The 21,814-nt window shown below is 36.0% G+C and overlaps 1 protein-coding gene across 1 annotated transcript in view; it reads left to right on the top strand.

Moving 5' to 3' along the window:
• The window catches only part of LOC139137567 (protein ELYS-like), a 71,513-nt gene extending 52,447 nt beyond the window's left edge, over positions 1–19,066 (top strand). The window contains exons 15-34 of the mRNA XM_070705736.1: positions 1,835–1,939; positions 2,819–2,918; positions 3,693–3,816; positions 4,381–4,494; positions 4,915–5,016; positions 5,611–5,801; positions 6,701–6,795; positions 7,121–7,302; positions 7,744–7,891; positions 8,364–8,508; positions 9,073–9,156; positions 9,806–9,964; positions 10,615–10,678; positions 10,800–10,971; positions 11,508–11,579; positions 12,574–12,673; positions 13,515–13,765; positions 14,660–15,889; positions 16,790–17,000; positions 17,689–19,066. Coding sequence (XP_070561837.1) covers positions 1,835–1,939; positions 2,819–2,918; positions 3,693–3,816; positions 4,381–4,494; positions 4,915–5,016; positions 5,611–5,801; positions 6,701–6,795; positions 7,121–7,302; positions 7,744–7,891; positions 8,364–8,508; positions 9,073–9,156; positions 9,806–9,964; positions 10,615–10,678; positions 10,800–10,971; positions 11,508–11,579; positions 12,574–12,673; positions 13,515–13,765; positions 14,660–15,889; positions 16,790–17,000; positions 17,689–17,914 — 3,875 coding nt within the window. The 3' untranslated portion in view covers positions 17,915–19,066. The remainder of the gene's footprint in view (positions 1–1,834; positions 1,940–2,818; positions 2,919–3,692; positions 3,817–4,380; positions 4,495–4,914; positions 5,017–5,610; positions 5,802–6,700; positions 6,796–7,120; positions 7,303–7,743; positions 7,892–8,363; positions 8,509–9,072; positions 9,157–9,805; positions 9,965–10,614; positions 10,679–10,799; positions 10,972–11,507; positions 11,580–12,573; positions 12,674–13,514; positions 13,766–14,659; positions 15,890–16,789; positions 17,001–17,688) is intronic.
• Positions 19,067–21,814: the final 2,748 nt, after the last annotated feature.

The following is a 21,814-nucleotide window of genomic DNA, read 5'->3' as shown; positions in this document are numbered from 1 at the left end:
GCTATTTTTGATTTCTTTTTATGCTTTCTGTCATGCAAGAAATATGCAACTTCCACCTCATTGCAAACAATTCCATTAACCTGTGAACATTACTGAAATCGCCGCAGTTTATGGCTTGTTTCCATGGAAACATGTCAGCAATATCCAAGGAATACTTCAGGAGTGTCTGCTAGCTATACAGCAACAGCCATATAATAGAATTTCATTCAGTACAATGCCTTTACAGAGGCTGCAGTAACAAAATACCTACATTTGTTGGAATACAATGAATATCTTTAAGAGGATTAAATACTGACAATTTAATAACGATGAAAAAAATACATATTTCTTGAATATCATGGGAAATACCACATTTTTCTGACTGTACTTGTTTGATATCTGCTAGTTGTCTCATTATTTCCTCAAATTTGGCAGAATTTTGTCGAATTTTTGCCACTGTGTGGATATTGTTTTTATGAAAGATGATATTTAACAGCTATCCTTGAATTAACATCAGTTCAGTAATACACACATCTTGGTGGGAATTTTTGCAGGAAAATATTGATTTTCAGGACAAATCGGTGCAGCTGTTTTGTATCTCTTGTAGGCTGCCTGAACAGTGTATATTTCATGTCAGTGTGTTATGAATGATATCAAGGTGTTTAAGTGAGAGACAAAATGATAAAATTTTCATATGGAATTTAAATTGGTATCTTACCTTACACTGTTTAATGAAGCCCACACAGCAAGGTCTGTATCACCATAGAATCAAATAAAGAACGTACAACTCATTTAAAGTGTCTCAATATTTGGTTGTACATGATGGAGTTTATCCTGCAGAGAGAAATACTGACCCATTGACCTTGAGTATCGTAAAATGAAATCGAATTCGGCAGTAAATGTCAAGTTTAACGAAGCAGAAGAAATTTCAATGTCCCCGGGATATCCGTTCAGTAACAGCCACTGAATATAAATGCCTGTGTTTCAATTCATGACAGGTTGATTCCATTTGTCAATGGGGGTGTTAAGGTCATAAGAGCTGCCATTTCAATGTGACTAACATTCAGTAGTATATTAAACCTGCAAAACTAGCTTATTGCAGGGTTATGTTTGTGGGTCAGTCCATTTATTCTGAACATCAGCAGTACATTCAAGATACTTGAAAGGGATAACTGTAACGTTTTATTGTACCTTGAACATTTTGTTCCAGAAAACAAATATAGTTTCATCGTCTTCTCCCTCAGTATATCACCTCAGTGTAAAACATGTTTTCTTATCAGTGTGCAAAGTTTTAACATTACTCTATAATTTACTAGGTTTTCAAGCAATGCATTGTGTATAGTAGAAAACAGTCCCATGTAGTGTGTGTGTGTGTATGGGCATTTCAAAGATGAAGTCCCTGTTAACATTGGGATGAAGTTGTGAATGTGAATAGTCTGTGTCAGTGGTCAGTTTTGATTTTCTTTTAGCATTTTGTCAAGAAAAAGTCAACATCAACATAAACTTTACCATTACTGTGTCTGCTTTGATACTTTAAGTATTAAAACTTGAATAAAATAGATAGGAATGCTGTTTTTTTTGCTCATGCATAAATCAACCAGCCATTTAACCCTTTGAGTGTCATAATTTTTCCCTCCAAAATTTTGGTACAACATTTTGTAAATTTTTCTGCATTTTTCTCTAATTTTTCATAGTTTTTGACTAAATTGACATGATTTTCTATTGGCTTCAGTTTGTTATCATAATTTCTGAAAAAAACTGTTTGGATTTTATTTTACCAAGATGACAAAAATTGACTTTGGCGCTCAAAGATTATTCTTATGGTGTTACAGTTTCCTTTTATTCTTATTTATAGGTCTGAGAGATCTTGAGACCAAGTTGAATGTTGTAACTTTGATATGCCAGCATCTACATATTGTCATCTGGTTTGTGAGAAATCATCTCCTCCCAGAATATCCAGGTAAGATTGCATCATGCTCTCAGTGTTTGGATTCTTGTTGCTATAAAATGCTGCATCTTTGATTCTCTTTCTATCCCCTTTCCCTGTAAAGGTGTTTTGTAATTTAGTAGTATTTGCCCTGTGACTCAGAAAAATTCATTGAATTAAATAATTCTTAAGTATTCCTTGTTTTCAATTATGTGTGTATATCAAGACCACATCAAAAGTTTATTATTTCATATCAAGTCTGAGTAATAATTTCCTTAATGAGAAGAATCAGAGTTTTCAGCCAGTGTTTTAAATGCACAGAGACTAGAATGTGTGTCACTTATTCAGCTAGTCTACAAAGTTGATGGAAGATTTAACCAGATAACCTCTAAAATCCTTCTGCAATACAATAATCCCATTGTTTCATGTGGCCTTACGTGCAAGATCATTGAAACTAGGGTAGGCACACAGAACAAAAAGCCAGACTTGGAAGCAATATCGCCCTCTATCGTCCAAAGTTTACATAAAGGTGTTTTCCATTCTGTCTGTAAGCTAAAAATGATCACACTATACAGACGATCACTGAACAGCCAAACCTTGTATCGACAAAGTTAAAATCTACAAAATGTTTTTTGATTTGGCTATCCTGTTTAACTGCTGACAATCCTTCCCAGTTTATCGTAATATACAACAGGACTTTGTAGCACTGATGTACATTCTAACTTGTATGCATGAAGAATAAGCTACAGAACAAGACACTTTCAAAGAATGTCAAATTTAATATCTATCTATGCCAAACTGTAAATCAGGACTAGAAACATGAAAATTTTCAAAATTTCAATGTTGAAACACTGTAGACAACATCTAAACAAGAATGGCAATATGTTGGGTTTTTGGAAATTTTTTCTGTAGATGACCTTGATGATCCTCTGCCTGGCCAGTTTTGCTATCCCTCCATGCTACTGAGGCAGGCGTATACCAACAGACGAGCTGAACTACAAAGGTTATGTGGGTAAGTCAGCCAAAGTTATCTTGTAATGTAAGTGTGATGGTGCAGCATTTGTTGTTTCTAAATGTAAATAAATCAAAGGAGCAGTATTTTACAAGAATTTACCTTTTCACCCCCCTCCCCTTTCTTCGTGTACAGGTCCATAGTAAACAAAGCATAGTAAACAATGGTGTTGGATCAAATCATTGCTGAAAAAGGGTTAACTGAGTCATACTTGCATGTACCTGTGTACATCTTGCAAGCAAATTCAACTTGCAATTACAGTAAAAACATTGTGAATTAGTGCGATATTTTTTGCTGCCAGCATATTCAAATATGCATGTTTCCATTGTTCAATTTCCAATCTTCAGTGGTTCACTTTTGTTTTTACACATCCATGAAATTCTGTATGAGTATAATTTTCTCATTGTTGATGCATTTAAATCTATAACACACAATATTTTTATGACAAATGGACTTACATCGTTGGTTGCACAATTTTACACACTGTTTTTCTCTCTTAGAGGATATCATTTAAGTTTTCCCGTACTGTTTTTGAAATTATGCTGTTTTACCACATATCAACTTTTCAGTTATGATATGTCAAAAGCTAAACTTATGCAGGTTCACCTAAAGATATCATTTCTACATTTAAATTTACTAGTACATTTTGTTTATAAGTGTAGTTATATCTAGCAGTTACACATCTCAAATGGTTTGACCACCATAAAGTACAATCCATATTTACTATAAACTCAAATGTTTTGTTATCAACATTCTTACATTTTCTCTGACCAGCCCAACAAGTGACAGTGACATCCTGATGATAGATGGTATGGTGTCACAGATCGGCCAATCACTGCAAAGTCTCTGGTCAAAAGAAGAAGGTGGAACTGGAAGGTTTCCACCACCAAGCTTGCATGTGAGTCAAACAACCTTACCCATAGAGGGCGCACTTTCAGGCCATATATGTTGACGTTAAGGAGTTCTATTTTAGCATAACTTGATTATCTCTCTCTGCACTTTAAAGAGTAAAAAGTTTCTCTCAGTTGTTTCTTATTATGAACAAATTTGGATGAAAACATGTTTTTACTTTAAAGTTAGGTTCTCAGATCAGTTTCTGTCATAAAGAACATTGTTTAAAACATTGTTTGTGATTAGCCTCAAATCGTATTCCCAATTTTGTGTAAGGTAGACAATATTCAATGTCTACAGAAAAAGGAAAATCAGCTTAAACATATGACAATCATAGAACACACATGCTTTAACTGTGCAAGAATTAAGTCGAAAAAAACAGACTAGTTTTATGGATGCAAACTAGTTGCCATGAATTTTACAAGCAGTTTATGGCAATGAAATAATTCTAAAAATTAACGAAAATTTCTTTCAACTTCTTTATAAGTTCTTTTAATGAAATAATTCTAAAAATTAACAAAGATTTCATTCAATTTCTTTATAAAATGTTCTTGATCTTTTCTACCTTCAGGCTGTGTTGGATATGTACCTGTTGGAAGGAGTTGAACCACTGTTTAAACACTGCGTTGTGACCTACTTGCTACTTGACATTGCTTCCCTTGTCTCTGGACATCACAAGGAAAAGGTAATAAAAAATTTAAGGATAGAATTTATTACAGTTTTTGTCACAATAAAATGTTACACAATGCAGTTAGTCAGTTAATTGAATGTATTTTGGTGAATTAGTGTGGTGGGTTTGTCTGGGTCACTGTATTGGTGAACTTAGCTTTGCAGAATTTCTCAGCCATTCTGCAAACTGTAGTAACTTCCTGAAGTGTACTGCAGTTTTATAAGAAACTCTTCTGGAAAGAAAACTAGTTCAAGTAATTAGATTAATTTCATTATATGTCAGCTATTGTTTCATTCAAATCCCATCACAAAATACCTGTGAAGGCCCTGTTTATGATGCCCTTAAAACCTCACAGGTAAGAATCTTTAACCTATGTCTCTCTTTTTCCCCCCACACTAAATATCTTTTATATTTAATTCTTTCAATTTTTTTCAGTTCATTGATCAAATTGGACAGTTCCCACAGTCATTTTCACTCCCCCTGGGAGTCACCAAGCTTGTCCAAGGATTTTGGTTGTTGGATCACAAAGACTTTGGTGTAAGTTCGAAGTAGAGCATGTTTTTACTTTAAAATCAATTGATATCATATATTGTGACAACATCAAGAGAATCATTCACATACTGTAATTCCTATGTGTGCACTGTGCACATTGATTGTCTGTCGTATTTGTGAAAGCATATTCGCTTATGAACTTGTAAATAAATGTTTGCAGGACAATTACGTACTCATAGTTATGGGTATAATTTCAGCTAGGTATTGTCTGATTGTTTCCTGCAAGTTACCTCCATATGTTTGTTCAAATTTCTATATCAGATTTTTACATCATGGAGTTACAGTGGTCCCAGATATTTGCTAAAATCATCGTCTTGTACTTACACTTGTACTGTATGTTAAAAAGTTCAACATACAGAATATCAACTTCACTTCAGATCAGAAATACATTGATTTTCAAATGCGTATTCCAGCATGGCCAGAGAATTTTAATTTGTGAAATATTTTATCAATGTTTTATGTTATACAATGTGCTTCTTCTTTTTCCACACGTGGATGATAATATATTTGTTGTTGCATAATCATTGATACCACTGTTTTGATATTGTAACTCAAATTTTTGTCATTCCATTTGTTCAGGAAGCACTAAATATGCTGCTTGACCCACTGATAACCTTTGACCTGGCACCATGGCAACACAGTCGCATCGTCAGAGGCTTTCTGTACCAAGGAGAGTCAAACAAAGCTCTGCAATACATCCGTACCAAACAGCCTGCACTAGATTCTCTTGAAGACGTCAAGTTACATCTCTCAGTCTTGTTGTCCAATGGGTGAGAATAATCTATTCGTACATTGGTCTCCTTAAAGGTATACAGTCACCTGCAATCTAAATATGCCCATATATGGTCAAAGGGCGTTCCTTGGGATTCAAAATGCCCATGTCAGGGCGCTGTTTTTAAAAAGTGGCCACCCCGTTTAAAATATTTGATTGGTTAGATTTTCTCTTTCCATGGTAACTGTGGCAAAATTGGAACACGTGACAGTATACCTTTAAGAGCAATGAGAACAGTGGGCCCACAATGGATAGAAATCAAATGTCACTAACCTGGGATGTATTTCAGCATTTGATCAGGGCTAATGTGCAGCATCTCAGAAGCTGTTATCTAATTGGTTGGCTGAATCTTAACATTACTATTGAATTATACACAATAGACTCTCGAAGTTGCTGTGAATAGTGACAATTGACCATCAGATGTAACCTTCTGAGCCAGCTGCACATCAGCAGTTTGATCAGGATTGTAATGCTGAAGCTCTTGTCCCTATTATGTGGTCCTCCCCCTGAAAAATCATAATCAATGGGGTACACATGCTCTGCACTTTGATATGTTCATCAGTGCACAAATATGCAATATTTCACCATAATCAATACCTTGATAAGACTCTTCAACTAGCTGTTTTTTCCTCTCAAGAAAATCCCCCATGATACACACCTTGCATGTAATGTTAGATGTGTAGCATTACAATTTCATATTTTCATCCCTGTACCAGAAAACAGAGCAGCTTCTTTCGTAATCCTCGGTACATTAACTCTTGTGCTGCTACAGCACTCAATCTGAAGTGAAGTGAAGTATCAAGTAATGATTACAAAAAGTCTAACATCCTTACAACTGTTGAGTAGTTTGTAATGATGTAAATGTATTTTAAATATGAAAATTTATTTTCTCTTCAGTCTGACAGCAGAAGCCTTCCAGTTTCAGAGATTGTACAGAGATCAAGAAAATTCTGAAGAACTTTTGTATCACTTATTTCTTGGAGCTCAGCAAAGTAAGAGTCTATGTCTAACCCAATTACAAGATGAATTTTATCATAAATGAAAGGACACGAAACATCTACAGTCGCTATACATTCCATGCCACAAGTAGTCAACGGAATTGTGTTGGTCAATTGGCAAATGACAAAATATAAGTTTTCATGGGATTTTACTGATTCATACCATTTGAAATTTCATCGTGCCTTAAAGTATGGCCACCATGTTTGCATGTTCATAAAAATTAAACATTGTGGAGTGAGTTTAGTGTGTAGAATATTTGATAGAATGCATGTAATATTGCTGATAATAACATGAATTGAAATTCTTGATGTTCAATAGCCAAGACAGTTGACAACTTACTGAAACTGCCCCTGAGTCAGCTGGAGGAGTCAACACTGGTTACTTACCTGAAGGAAAGCACAGAACCCAACTCTATGGAACTCCTTGTAATGCACTACTTACAGCAAGCTAGATATGTGGAGGCAATCAGACTGAATGAAACCCTCAAACATGGTCTGATGGTGAGTGTGAAAACAAAAACATTCATAGAATCATACAGATTTGGGCCAAGACCATCTGGCATTAATAAAGGTGCCTGTATTTTCATTGAACACAACATTAAAATCACTTGGTACACTGTCCTCTGATTTTGTACTCACCTGCAAGAGACAGCTATGCCTTATTCCCATGTTGGATGAAAATCGGTGGAAAAATGAAATGATTTTCATCATCAACGATGCATTGATATTTAAATCACTGTAATGTGATTCATAATTTTTTATCCATAATTTTCTTAAACCGTCATGTCATTTGATCATTTTTAAATCCAAAAGTACTTTCAGTCATGTGATGACTCTGCAGTCTGCTATGTCAGCAAAAAGTTACCATTGAATCCTATGGGGTAGGCGATGTTAGATGTACGAGGCATGTAATAATGAACATTTTAACATTTTTTATTTCAGAGTGAGACAGATGGGAAGGCCAGAGAGAGAGCCTCAGCTAGGAATGCGATTGTTGACAGCTATGCAAAACTTCTACCACAAGTACAAAGGAAACTGGCATTTGGACCGGAACAACCAAAGAAAAGGATGATGATGAAGAGACAAGAAGGTAAGGAGCCGGATTGTTTCGATAATTGTTGAACTGAATACAATTTTTTTTAGCAGGCAACAAGCAGTACTCAGTGTATTTGTGGATTTGAGGTAGTGTGTGGCTTAAAAGTGAAAGACTTAAACTTTTGCTCGACCTTACCACAATGAAACTTTCAACCATTCTCCTACCAAATCAAGAATAAAATCAGGGGTCACCATTTAGATCTACAAAAAAAATACCTAACATTCGCCGATATTTGAAATTCAAAATGACTGCCATCCCTGTGTTGACTCTATGGATGACTCTTTGGGGGAAATTAATTATTTTTTGATTTTTGAAAAATTAAGTTTGCACTATATTGGGGAAAATGTCACATTGCTGCAACTGTTAAGTGGTTTACCGATGGTACAATCAAATTTGCATCTTGAATTGAAAATTCCATAATCACTTATTTACAACATAAAATTTCCCTGTTTCTCATGAATTTCAGTGACAAGACCGAAGCCGTTGTCCACTGTTGTGAACAGATCTAACACCGGCCAGGCAATTTCTCGTGCAACCTTACTGAATGCAGTGCTTGATAAAATCTCTGAGGCAAGGTCACAACCAAGAGAGGAAACACCAGTCAGGAAACGGTAAAATCAATCTTACATATTGAGATATAGGATACCACCTGTACAGCAGGATGACTCTTTTGAAACACCTGACATCACTTCATGGTTGTTTTACCGGGGTCCTTATATCTTTCTTTCATGACTTTGACTGTGCTATGTGAACTGGTACTTTGTTCATAGTCTTGCTTTGCTGTACTGTGTTTGCCCCATACGATAACTGTGTAATATATGACTTTTGTGTAACGAATCGGTATGATTGCTATTAATTTACTGAAGATGATGATGCAACACCTGACATAATGTGACAGAATGTAAACCCTATATTAATAAGCAATCTTTTTTACTAGGAACACAATGTGTGAAGACTTCGACCAACAAGTTGCATGTGATTCAAAATGAGAAGTTTTAAATTTGTCAGAGAAATCGCATAGAATATTAACAAGAAGTGTTTTCCCATAATTCATATTGTTTATGTCTGCTATATACACCTATCATAACACTGCAACACCACGCTTATATAGAAATAAAGAATTTGCTTTTGAGAATTTTATCTGAAAATCCCTTTTTATATTTCAATATTTGCAGACTCTCAGACATCATTCCCACTGCTGCAGAGCCAGATCCGTTTGTTGCTACACCTCTTACTCCAAGAAGTAAAGGAGTTCCCAGGTTTGTACACCCAAACTAACTTTTGTTGATTCATTCCTCTGTGTCCTGTGCTCATTGAAATAAGAACAATCAAAGGATTGTATGTTAGTGTATGGTGTGCTGTAATGTGAAAAATGAAACATGATGACTGTGATATTGCCTCGTGAAATGCTTTAAGATAGTATGCACCTCGAAAGTGAAAGACTTAAACTTTTGCTCTAACTTTCCGTCAGGAATCTTTCAACCATCCTCTTTCAAAATCAAGAATAAAAATAGGGGGTCACAGTGCAAATTTTGGTACTAGAGAAACAAATTACCCAAGATTTACCAATAGTAGAAATTCAAAATGGCCACAATCCCTGTGTTAACTCTATGGAGAAAAACAAAAAAATTCGAATTTCGAAAATCTAAGCCAGTGATAAGTTTTGTTTCACCAAGAGCTTTAAAATGAACCCCCACATGTGGTATATCAGAAAAGAATTGTAAAAGTTTGAGAGTCCGAATGTCTGTCTCCGAGGCGCGTTCTACCTTAACTACCTTTTAATTCTGTGTCTCAATGTGTACATCAGATTTCATCTTTACCAACAACAGTTGTTTAATTGAAGCAGAAGGAGGGATACTGTCTGACAGCAATGCACAACCTCACTTTTCTTTGCTTTTCTGATCACAGTGAGAACAGAAGCCTTGTGTACCCCACAGTGTGCTACCCAGAAGACACCCCTCTGCTGAAGGTGGCATCACCCGTCAGGCAGAGACCATACGGGTCTCCACAACAGATGAACATCACAGATTTGCTGACACCAGCAACACTGATTGACAGAATGAAAAGGTCAGTGAAATACTAAGACCTATCAAAACTAATTACACAGGTCTGACGCAGAATAACAAAGCTGTTTTACAAGATCATCTCGCTCAACCTCTGCTTCCTTAACATGAGTTGAATTACACAAAAATCAACTATATTGTGACATTAAGTAGTGAAAGGGCATATGCACTAAAACTGAAATATTTTATATTTCTTGATCCCATTACCAAGGTTTTCCTTCCTTTCTTAATTTGAAGCTTACTGGCTGATTCTTTTGAGAATTAAATTCTTTCAGTATCTTATTAATGTGCAGTGATAATCCCATCTTCAACACGAGTCATTTAGATGCCAAAATTATTTTCCTTTGAATCACAGATGTACATGCCGTGTAACATTCTCAATTTGGAGATTCACTGGCACATCAAAAGTAGTGGGAGGTTGAGAGTTGTGGTGATCTGAAATCTAGTTTTTGCTATATTCTGTGCTGACCTGTCAAAAATAAAGCTCTTTCGTATATACAAACATTCAGATCCATCCACCCATTCATATATACACACAGAGGACAGACATACAGACACACAGACAAAGTACATAGATACTTTCTGACCCATTTATCAGTGTTATCAAACTATAGAAAGTCACTGCCCCTAATTAGATGTGTTCACCATTTGCAGGAGGACTTTAGACTACACAGGTGCCCAGGCTCTATCACTACTCCAAACTCCACCTGTCAAACGAGTAAGTCTATTTTACCTTACCATAGTTTTTTTTGCTGTACTGTCTTTGTTTGAGTTTTCAATTCTAATTCATTTTTGCTTGCTTTTTTGATCTAGTAATTCTCATCATTTTTCTTCCGTAGAGAACTCCAGGAAGCAGCAGGCAAACAGATCTGGTCATACCACAGCCAACACCACAGTCCATCCTGAAAGTCAGAAAGACCATCAAGAGATCTCCCAGTCCAACCAAGGAAAGACAGAGATCCCCTAGTCCAGTGAAAGATGAGCAAGAACTCAAACCAAAACAGCTTTCTTGTAAGTTCTGATGCAGTGAACGCCATAGAACTATTATATCTCACACTACCTGCCCTCATCAGACAGGTGTTAAAAATGTTATTATAATTTCCAAAGAACCTTTCAATTACAGCCTGTAATATAAACTGTGGAAGCTTCAATATATATTTAGTGCCTTGTACCCCTTCACAACCATGGTTTGACCCAAATCAATCATTTCCTATTAGGTGATTGTGGACCTGTTTACAATGAATTAGGGGTGAACAGGTTAAAGTTTTTCAAAGAAATTAAAGCTGTGTAAAGTAATCAAAACTGTCTTGCCACAAAGAATCCATCCTGTCCTGTTCTCCCCCACCTTTTTGACTGTTCTTTGCATCACTGTTACATGTCATTACCTACTGTCACTTTTGCTATATCTTATAATATTGACATTGTGTTCTTTCATTTAAAATTATCAATTCGACCCAAAATATTTGATTAAGTCATTCAGAGCATTGGATATGTAAAACTTTCTGTTTTAGATGAAAAATGTTTTCTTAACTATTTGTATCTTGTAGCTGTATTTGCAGGCGACATAAAACTAGAAACACCACCCAGATTTCAGCGTAAAGTTAAGAAAGCAACTTTTGGTTAGTATTTCAAAATTACACTAGCCAGTATTTGTTACATGACAGTTCTTTGCAGAAATCTTAACCTCTGACCCTTTGACCTGTGGATTTCATCACAGATCAAAATTTTCTGTAAAATTGTGAAGATTGTTATCTGTTTGTAATAAACACTAACAAAAGCAATATACCATCTTAACTGAAGTTCCTCAGAAGTCCTGAATCGTAGCAGTTACCAATCACTTTTTTGCAGAAGTGATCGACTGCCATTATTGAAGAATAGCGTACTCTGAAAACATAAATACTGGTTACATATCTTTAAGAAATAAATATGTTAATAGTAAAAACTAATCTCAGGCTTTCATGAGATCGATCCATTTAGTTTGGTTGTCTCAGAACACCAGCAAAAATTTTGTTTGTTTGTTTGTTTGTTTGTTGTTTTGAGTTATATACCCTAGTTTCTCAGATTTCTAACTATATTAATGTGTTTCAAACATCAACTAACTTTATTGTTTTATGTTGTACATATATTAACAGAACTACAGACAGCAAAGCTTCTTCAAATCATGTTCATCTCTAAGTGCTGTGGTCTTTCATAAAATAAGACTATACACAGGATATTTTAAAATTACCTTATTTCCAAAAAATGGGAATTGCAAATTTTCAGATATACACTAAATTTTCTAAAATACAATTCATGCCTCTGCTGACTCCAAATGTATTCCACATTTTAGAAAAAATATTTACTTCAACAAAATGTTTCAAAGGAAACCATTTGAATAGCAAAAATGTCAAAGATGTATCTAATAAATTTACATGTGAAATTCTATTTGAAGGTAACACTAACATGACCAGTTTTCTTAACAAATGGAAGTTTTGCTTATCACTAACCATTGTAAACATAGGTATCACTGTCTACTCAAATTTCACACATTCTATATGAGGGATGTGTTTATAATGCTTGACATTTGTAAATTGTTGGTGACAGTGAATTCATTGTGCATTCCTCTTGTTTCAGTATTTGATGATGAACCTGAGAAGACAGAAACACCACGGCACATCAGATTTGCTGAAGGTACCAAAGACGTAACTCCTTCACCAACAGAAGAGGTAAAAAGGTAGGTACTGACCACATCACCTGTATCATTCCTTAAAGGCGGAGCCTCCCTTTAAAAGGACGCCAAGGTATGGCGGCGTTCACTGTGTAAGTGGACACCAAACAGGCAACATGCGCGCACATGCTCCAGAAAATGTCACTTTTTAGTTTTCCCCGGCCGCAAATACACAGACAGACTGCCAAGCGGTCAGCGCGAAGTTGCTGCCGATTGAACTCTGTGGTTATATTCAAAGTCTAACGCGACTAGAAGACAATTTTTTTAGGAAATTCGAGCATTTATGGTGGGGAATCAATGACCGTTGGCGATTTGAACCGACCGTCAATCAAAAGCTTGCATAAACTCTGTTTGCAGGATTAGCAAAATGTGACAAAAGGTTGAGATCAGTTTGTGTAATCAATGTAATAGAAATCAAACATCGTACTGGCCAAGCGTTTGACTGGGAGGAGAACTCCACTAATGCGAGAACCTGGGATTGAAAAGTGCGGCTTTAAAACTGCAAGCATGTCATAATTTACCACAAAACCATTTAACCCTTGGATTGCCAATGTCGGTTTTTGTTGCCTTTGTAGAATATAACGCCAACAATTTCTTTCAGATCTAGACAATTTGTATTCTGATTTTTTGCAAAATTTTGGTGAAAGAGTGATGCCCATGAAAATTTATGTCCATTTGGTTCAAAATCATGGAAAAAATTACAGAAAAATTCATAAAAATTGGTAAAATGCTGCCCTGATATTTTTGCGGGAAAAATTACAGTGCACAAAGGGTTAACCATTACCTATAGCAGTCTCACTCATCAGCATTAACGTTTCTTTGGTGTTTTAATGTCCAATTCTCCCAGCAGTATTCCTGATGAACCAAAAGAAGAATCAATGCCATTGGTTGAAGATGAAAAAAGAGATGAAATCTCATTGGGTAATGAAGACAGACCTTTGGATACAACACCAGATGATTCGTTGGACTTGAGGCTTGATGATAGTTATGAAACCATGGCAGTTGATGATGAAATCACGTTTGATTTCCATCGCCGTGGTGACCACTCAGCTGTGATGCAGGATGACAAGAATGATGAAGAGGAAGTAAAGAAAGAAGGTGGGTTAATTCTAACAAAAAGTCAACAACAGAAAGCAGTCACAAGTCGTTGTTCCTTTCACATTCATGATGGAATAAGCACTAAAGTTGTATTAATGTCCCACAGAGGGTAGCTTGGTTGTTGCGTATGTGCAGTGTAAACATTCTGCATCTTAGAATATGCCAGGAATTATGACAAACTTTGGAAATTATCAAAGAGTTCTAATTATCCAACAGTTGATAATACCAAAGCAGAGTCTCACAGACATAAAGCTGTGTAACATGGTAGGACAAATCAATCTTTAATTATGAGAGTAATATGCTCTCTTCAGAGCAATTTAACTTACCATGATATGGATAGATTATACGCTACACAGTGTGAAACTTTACAGGGATGATATTGGATACTCATATAGCAAGAGAAAATATATTTTCTTTGCCAAAGTTAGGCCACTGTGAAGGAAAATTGGGCAAAATCATTGAAACAACAATAATCTATTTTGTGTTCTTCCAAAAGTGGCATGGCAGTTTAGAAATTAATTGCTGGCACTTTTGTAATCAAGTTTCCCAACAGCAATGTTAGGGCTTTACTTGATGCCTGATAGCAATCAGTGTAGATATACTGACATAAGTGTAGTTTGGCCAACAGTTCTTCAAAAGAAAGTGATTTTTAAAAAGTAACACTTTGTCATGCTTCTTAGAATTGAAGAAAAACAAACATGATGCACTCTGGGTAATGGTTTGTGTAAGTGAAGAGCAATGACAGATAATTATTTTCAATCTTGATGTGCATTATAAACTTGAACAACTATAGTTACCATGTTATAGTTATACAGTAGAACTTGCTTGATAAAAATTATTCAAAAGGACACTTGCCCTAATCTCTTTTTGATCTTATTTCATACTTATTTTCAGAAGAGCCTCCAGTCATTGCTATCGATGATGAAGAAGAAGAAGAAGTCTCTATGGACGATGGTGAAGAGTATGTTTCCATGGAAGCAATAGAGGATAACATATCCATGGAAGAAGGTTTACGTGAAAGGACAACAAGATCACCGTCACCAAAGAAAGAGCCTTCACCAGAAGTGAGGGAGATCATGCCACATCAGGAACCATTCACTGAAGGCTTATCAGAAAGGACACCCTCACTGGCAGAAGAGATGGCGGAAGAACAAGAAGACCAAAAACAAACATTGATAGTCGGGGAACCATCACCACTGGTAGAACAGTCTGCTGGAAAAGAGCCACCTTCACTTCCTCAACTGATGATGAAGAGGGACCCATCACCTGTGACTCAAAAGGAACCATCACCCATTAGACAGGCGTCTCCAATGAGGGACCTGCTGCCTGGCAAGGATATATCACCTGAAAGGGATTCAGTATCAGAGGATGTTGTAACAGCCGCTGCACAGAAGTCAGAAGACAAAGAGGGCGCTGTTGCAGTATCTATGGCAGTACCAGAAGAGAAAGAAGTTGAGATGAACGTTGAACATGAAGGAGAATCACCCATGGGAGCAGAAATGGAAGAAGAAGCTCTGTTCCCATCACCTCCACGACAAACACAATTCCTTGAAATGACACCCCCAACAACACCAGAAGTGTCATCCATAGCAACTGTTCCCATAGCAATAGTGCAAGCAGAGACTGAAGATCACCCAGGTGCAAAAGAATCACCACGGAGGACACCCTCTCCTGAGAGAATGACCTCAAGGAGTACTCTTTCGGAGACAGCAGTACAGACAACGCCAGGCCTGGCTCTTAGACAACCCACAAAAATGTCCACTCCATCGTATGAGGATGCCTTCAAGGCATCACTGAGATCTACCGGGAGAGGGGTCGGACGGAGAAGGAGGGTTGAGGAGAGCCAACAGGATGAGACACAAGAGGCAAAGCCATTGAAGGCACCATCACCTCCAGAAATACGAGTGGAAACGCCATCACTTTCAGACACCCAAATCAAAGAGGAACATTCAGATAACATTGACGACTCCGTACAGGATGTATTTCTTGAAAGCACTACTGCAACAGATTCAGGTGCATTTGCAATTAAGAAAGAACCCATGCATTTTCAACCTGAGTATTCAGAGGACGAGCCTTTGTTCAATTTCTCTAAGCCGACACCTGTGGTCACAGGTGAAGATACAGGTGAGCAAATGTGGCATTTCCATGACAATAGAGTTTCAGCTTGTACTTGCTATGTATATATACAGCATTCAGGGCTTTTAGGATCAGTGGACATGTACGTCTGTCTGTCTGTCTGTCTGTCTGTCTTACCTTTGGTTTTATGTGTACATTGTCCATCCACTGCAAAAACTTTGGAACCACAGCAGCAATCATCAGTATTTGGTGTGAAGACTCCCCATGTGTTGTAAACAGAATTTATTTAAATGGAAATATTTGTCTAAAATTGAAAATTAGTTCAAAGAAACATGAGCATTGTCAAAATCAACAATCAGGAACTCTTTGTCAGATTGCTTTTAGACCTGGTTAGTCTGTAACCTAGTTAGAGTTTCGTGAATGTCTATTATTTCTGAACTTTAGTAATGTAATTTCGTTATTTAAGCTATTGCCACTGACCCTGTTGCTGTTTGATGAGCACATAATTCAATATCAAATACATAACACTGATATAGAGAAAGTTATTGAAAGATTTTACGTGGAGAAAATGATACAGTAAGAGTATATGATAAGTTATCATCAATTTTCTTCTCTCAAAATTCTTAATCTAGAAAATGAGGCTACTCGACCGGAAGAAACCTTTGTGATTATTCCATGTTCATCACCTTCTTGGTTTGATACAAAGATTCATATGGCCTTGCCAAACTTACTATCCTGGCTCATAAAATCTTAAAAAGTTAACACTAGAGGGCACTCCATCCCATGGCTCTGCTTCTTAATGCTTTCACGTCAGCCATGTTCAGTATAAAAAAGAGGTGAATTTATTAAAAAGTATTTCAAAATGTAGCATTTTTTCACTGTTTTACTAAATCAGCAAACCTAACTTTATAATTTTGAATTTCTAATTCCTTTTTTCCATCAACACAGCTCCAGACACGCCATCAGGTACCACTGCCACACCGAAATTTGTGTTTTCTCCGCCACTTACACGGTCACAGCTGCGACGGAAGCAGAAAAGTCATCTAACCCCGGACATGTCTGGTCTTCAGGGTGAATCTCCCGGACTGCTGCCTCCATCTACAGAGTCAATAAAACAAGAGAAGAAAACAGAAAGTTTGACAACAAAGAGAGTGACGAGGTAGGATACAAGTTCATGCGATGGAAGGGTTTACTCACTGAAGTTGTTTTTGTCATAGGAAATGTTGCAGCTATATGGTTGATTGACATAACGTTGAGTTTGTTTTCTCTGCCTAATACATTTCTTTGGAACTCTGAATCAATCTGCATGACATGTGCATTCACCTTTAACCCTTTCACCACCATGGTTTGTCCCAAATCCATTGTTTTCTATGGTAAAGTTGGACCTGTACACAGGGAACTGGGGGTGAAAGGGTTAATGGCCAGTGATAATGAATCTTCCATGACACTGGGTTACACGCACGCCGAACATGAACTTGCTATGATGAGTCAAGTGAGCATGATCAGTAGCCAAATGTTGTTCTGACTGATACATTTTAAGTGCTATATTGTATACATAGTTAGGGTTTGGAACCTTTAAGTAATGAAAGTCATACCAAAAAATCCTCTGGAATATTGTATATTTACGACAAACAGAAAGTTCTTGATATGATTGGATATACTCACACCTCAAAAATCAAACCCTTAAAGGTTTGTATTTATATTTTCGCATATGTATTAGTATTTTCAATGATAGTGCATCCAGTGGAATCAATATCAGGACATATAACTGAAAACAATTCATCATTGAAAATGTTTGCAATCAACCTACCTCATGCTCACATGTTTACTTTTCACATGTGAAACAGATCTCGCAAATCTACAAAGCTCTCATCACTGCCACCTTCAGATAGCCCTATCAACTTTATCTCACCTGTCATTGACGATTCCAAAGAGCAGACACAGAGACGACTGACCAGGAGGAGTGCGCGTTCCACGAGATCTTCAGTGACCGTGCAGTCCCAGTCTCAGGAAAAACAACCAACCAGACGTGCAAAGACGAGGAGTGGAAAACTGTGGTCTTATGATGTGTAGTGTTTTATGTGTCAGAACTTAAAAGGCGGTGCCATCACAAGATGTGGTGATTGAAGTGTTTCTATTTTACACATCATTGTGATTGAATATTAGTCATCGTAAAGGGAGCTCTGTGACAGATAAATTGTATGTACATAAATCATGGGCCTTACTCATTATTACAGTGTTTGATTTAATTCATTTTATCAACAATATGTATCAAAGACATAGCTCACTTTTTTTATCCTAATTGAAAAAGTCAACAGGTAGGTGATAACATTTTGTGGAGGAGAAGACAATGGAAAATGAAAAAGAGACAGATGCATAATTATCAGAATATTTTTCTGTTTGGTTGTTAGGCTTTGTTACTAAGTTTTCAAGAACTGTCACAAATTTGAATGAGAACTAATTGACTGGAATTTCTATGGATGACATGATCCTATTTAAACTAAACTGTGGTATACAGCTTGTTTTCACCTCTGTGGATCATAACTAGGCTGGCTTCCACTTTGTTACTTTGCTGTGAGTTGTTTATTTTCATCATTTGCACAAGACGTGTAATTATTTCTGAGAAAATATGACTAAAACCAGTAGGCAACACATTCCTACTTCAGAACATGAATGGCACAAACTCCATCAAGTGGTTTTAGATCAGTGTTAGCTTAAAAATAAATGGCTTTACTATTAAATTTGGAAGTCCATCTAAATTTTCAGCGAGAATGGAATACAAAGCCATCATTTGTCCTGGTGACAGAAATCTATTCTCATTGATACGATACAGGCCTGTGGCTTCATAACTGACAAGAATACAGGCTCTGTAATGCAACACCGATTTGTCAGATCTGCATTTTGTTTCAAGCAGACAAGACTTTCCCAAAACAATGGTCCGTATCCCACCCCAGCCCCAGCCCATTCAAACAAGTTTAGATCTCAAAAACTCAAAACTTTGTGCTTTTTGTGCAAGATTTTAATTTAAGTATTTTGAGTAATGACAGCGTTTGTGAATCATTGGTCTCCCACCTAGTGCTTCAGTGTAAGCCATTTGGAAAGGACAGTTAGAACTTATACATATTGGAAAAGAGTATTTGCTAAATATTTTTTTTGAATATGTAGGAAATATTTCACAAATATTTGTCAAAATGAATAAAGTGGACGTAATTCAGACATTTTAAACATGTTTGCTTCCCATAATTTATGATAATTGTATGTGTGCGTATATTCATTGGTTCATTAATCCCTCCAAAATGTATGATTTTGGTGATGTCGGTCAGTCCATCTATTAATCCACAACCTTTTCTCAGACATGCCTTGACCAATTTCTTTCAAATGTGGTACATTGGCATGGCCCTTTGTAATAGATCAGCATGTACATTTCTGTCATTTGTTTCATGACACAATTCAATGTGGCCTGCAGTTTTGTTTCAATTTATTCACATCAGGAACCATCAGAGCCGTTTTGCGTACAGTGATATACAGCAAATTATTCAGATTGACAAGTCGGCATTGTGCTTCAACAACACAGTCATTACAAGTGGGTGCTGCATCTTTTTACAGGTATAGTTAAGTAGCGTTGATTGCAATTTCAGGTTTGTTACAAATGTTACGTGTAGGAAACGAACAAAAGGTGAATATATATGGACAACACTGACTGAAATTCAAGACATTTTGTTGTTGTATGCACAGCTGTTTTTGCAGCTTGTAGTCTGAGCCATAAATTCATACGAATTAGTGTGACTTTTAATAGCTATTGTAACACTATCAGGTTTTATTTTAATCCATATGCAGAATGAAATTGCAGACAAATATTTATTTATTCATACTAATGAGAGAAAATATGACAACATTAATTGTGATCAGGGCTATTGCTAGAGCTCTGAACAATACCCCAGGATTTCAATATATTAGTATTTAACCAGCCTGCCTGGTGAAAATGTTTTCTATTTTGAGTGAAATTTAGGAAATTCCAGAATGACAAATGGACATTATGGCAGGGAATTGAGCTCTTGACATTGCTACCAAGAGATGTATCGTAGTGTATGTGATGTGGTACTATATCTTTTTACCATAGATTTTATGCATTTCTGTGTATTTTACACGACATATGAACAAGAAACCAATGTATTTTGCATATCATTAGAATTATCATTGTTTGTCAATAATAGTGCTTCCTCTAAGTTTGTGTAATGTGTATGTACATAATTATGATGATGGTACAAAATTCATAGGGTTTGTAAATTTTAATGCTAGTAGTGTTTGAACAAAATTTTACATGTCTGGTTTCTATATATACATCATTCCATTGTTGAAAATTCACAAATTTAGCATACTTCAAAATCAGTCAATTTTTTTTCGTAGGGTGAATCTTGGTAGAATTTTATACATCAGTTGCTTTTGACATATATATCTGTTGCAGGGAATTGAACCACTATTTAAACATGGCTTTGCTCCTTGATGAAGTCCCACTTGTCTCTGGACTCCAGAAGTGAAAGGTACTTTAAACATTTACTCGTGAAGTTTATGAAAGTTTTTGTCAAGATGACATATACAAAAAAATCTTCATTCAACTCATTGAATTTAGTGGCCATGGTGAGTTTTGTTTAGGTCACTGAGCTGTTTAAGCTTTGCAGAATTTCTCAGTGAAATATTATTTTTTTACACCTGTACATATCTAACATGATCTAGTGATAACTTCATTCATGATACATGAGCTCTTGTCCTGGTACAGCACACGTCTTGAAGTAACATTTTAACGTGTAAAAGGTTCATACAGTAAACAGAGCATTCATGTATACTTTAATACTGATATCATTGCATTTAAATCTAGTTAAAAGGAAACGAGATGCTGGCTTTGGCTGCACACACTTAGGTATGTTGACAATCTTCATACACTCTACAGCAAATAGACATACACTAAAGAATATGGAAGTCTATGAACAAAACTACATACTGACATTTTTCAAAAAATTTTGTCCCCAGGTACAATTTCTATTTCAGTCTATAGAATCCTTACAAATGGTATGTAGTTTGAAGAATGTAAATTTATTGTAAATGTGACAATTTTATTTTCCTGTCGTCTGACAGCAGAAGCCTTCCTGTGTCAGAGATTGTACAGGGATCAAGAAAATTCTGAAGAACTTTTATCTCACTAGTTCCTCCTCTGAGATCAGCAAAGTAAGTATTATAATTTTAATACATCTGGTTACATTTACTTGCATCATTGCAATGGTTGTGTTTATGCAATGAGTCTGTTTTAATGAATAAAGTGCAAAATAATTTTATTCGAGAGTGAATACAACGTTGTAGCAAGCAGTTTTACACATTCCAAAACACAGGTTTGTATTAAAGAAAGTTTTTTGCATACCATGGGCAGGAGGGTCACCCTTCAAAATATAAAATCCAAATTTGAGACTTGTCTGACCAGTTATTTCTGAAGAGATGACTTGATGAAAAATAGGAAAAATAAAACAATTCTCAAATGTAAAATACACAAATGTTACGGTAGTATGAAGAAGTATCACAAACATTGTTCTCATCAACATATGAACCAAATATCAAAGACATAACTCTTTCATTAATTGAAAATTTTGAATTTTCAAAAACTTGTAACTATATAATTTTTTGCTTAGTTGTCGTGGACACTTCTATAACATTCATCTCAGAAGAATTCTTGGATAGTAAATGGAACAGGAGACATGAATAAAATACTGTAAAAAAATGAATTAACTGCATGCTTTTTAAGCTTATGCAATATTCATTGTAAATCAGGTTTGTGATTTAGCTAAAGAAAGATCCTAACAACAGTAAATATTGGGCAAAGTTTAAATTAGCAGCATTGATCATCTAAGTAGCTGAATTTGCTAAAAAAGGATGACAGCTGAAAAGATTGCTGTCACACCAATCACGTACACAGGCACCCAGGAT

Source organism: Ptychodera flava, chromosome 7, assembly GCF_041260155.1.
Source record: "Ptychodera flava strain L36383 chromosome 7, AS_Pfla_20210202, whole genome shotgun sequence".
NCBI lineage: Eukaryota > Metazoa > Hemichordata > Enteropneusta > Ptychoderidae > Ptychodera > Ptychodera flava.
This window is presented reverse-complemented; position numbering and strand designations above follow the sequence as displayed.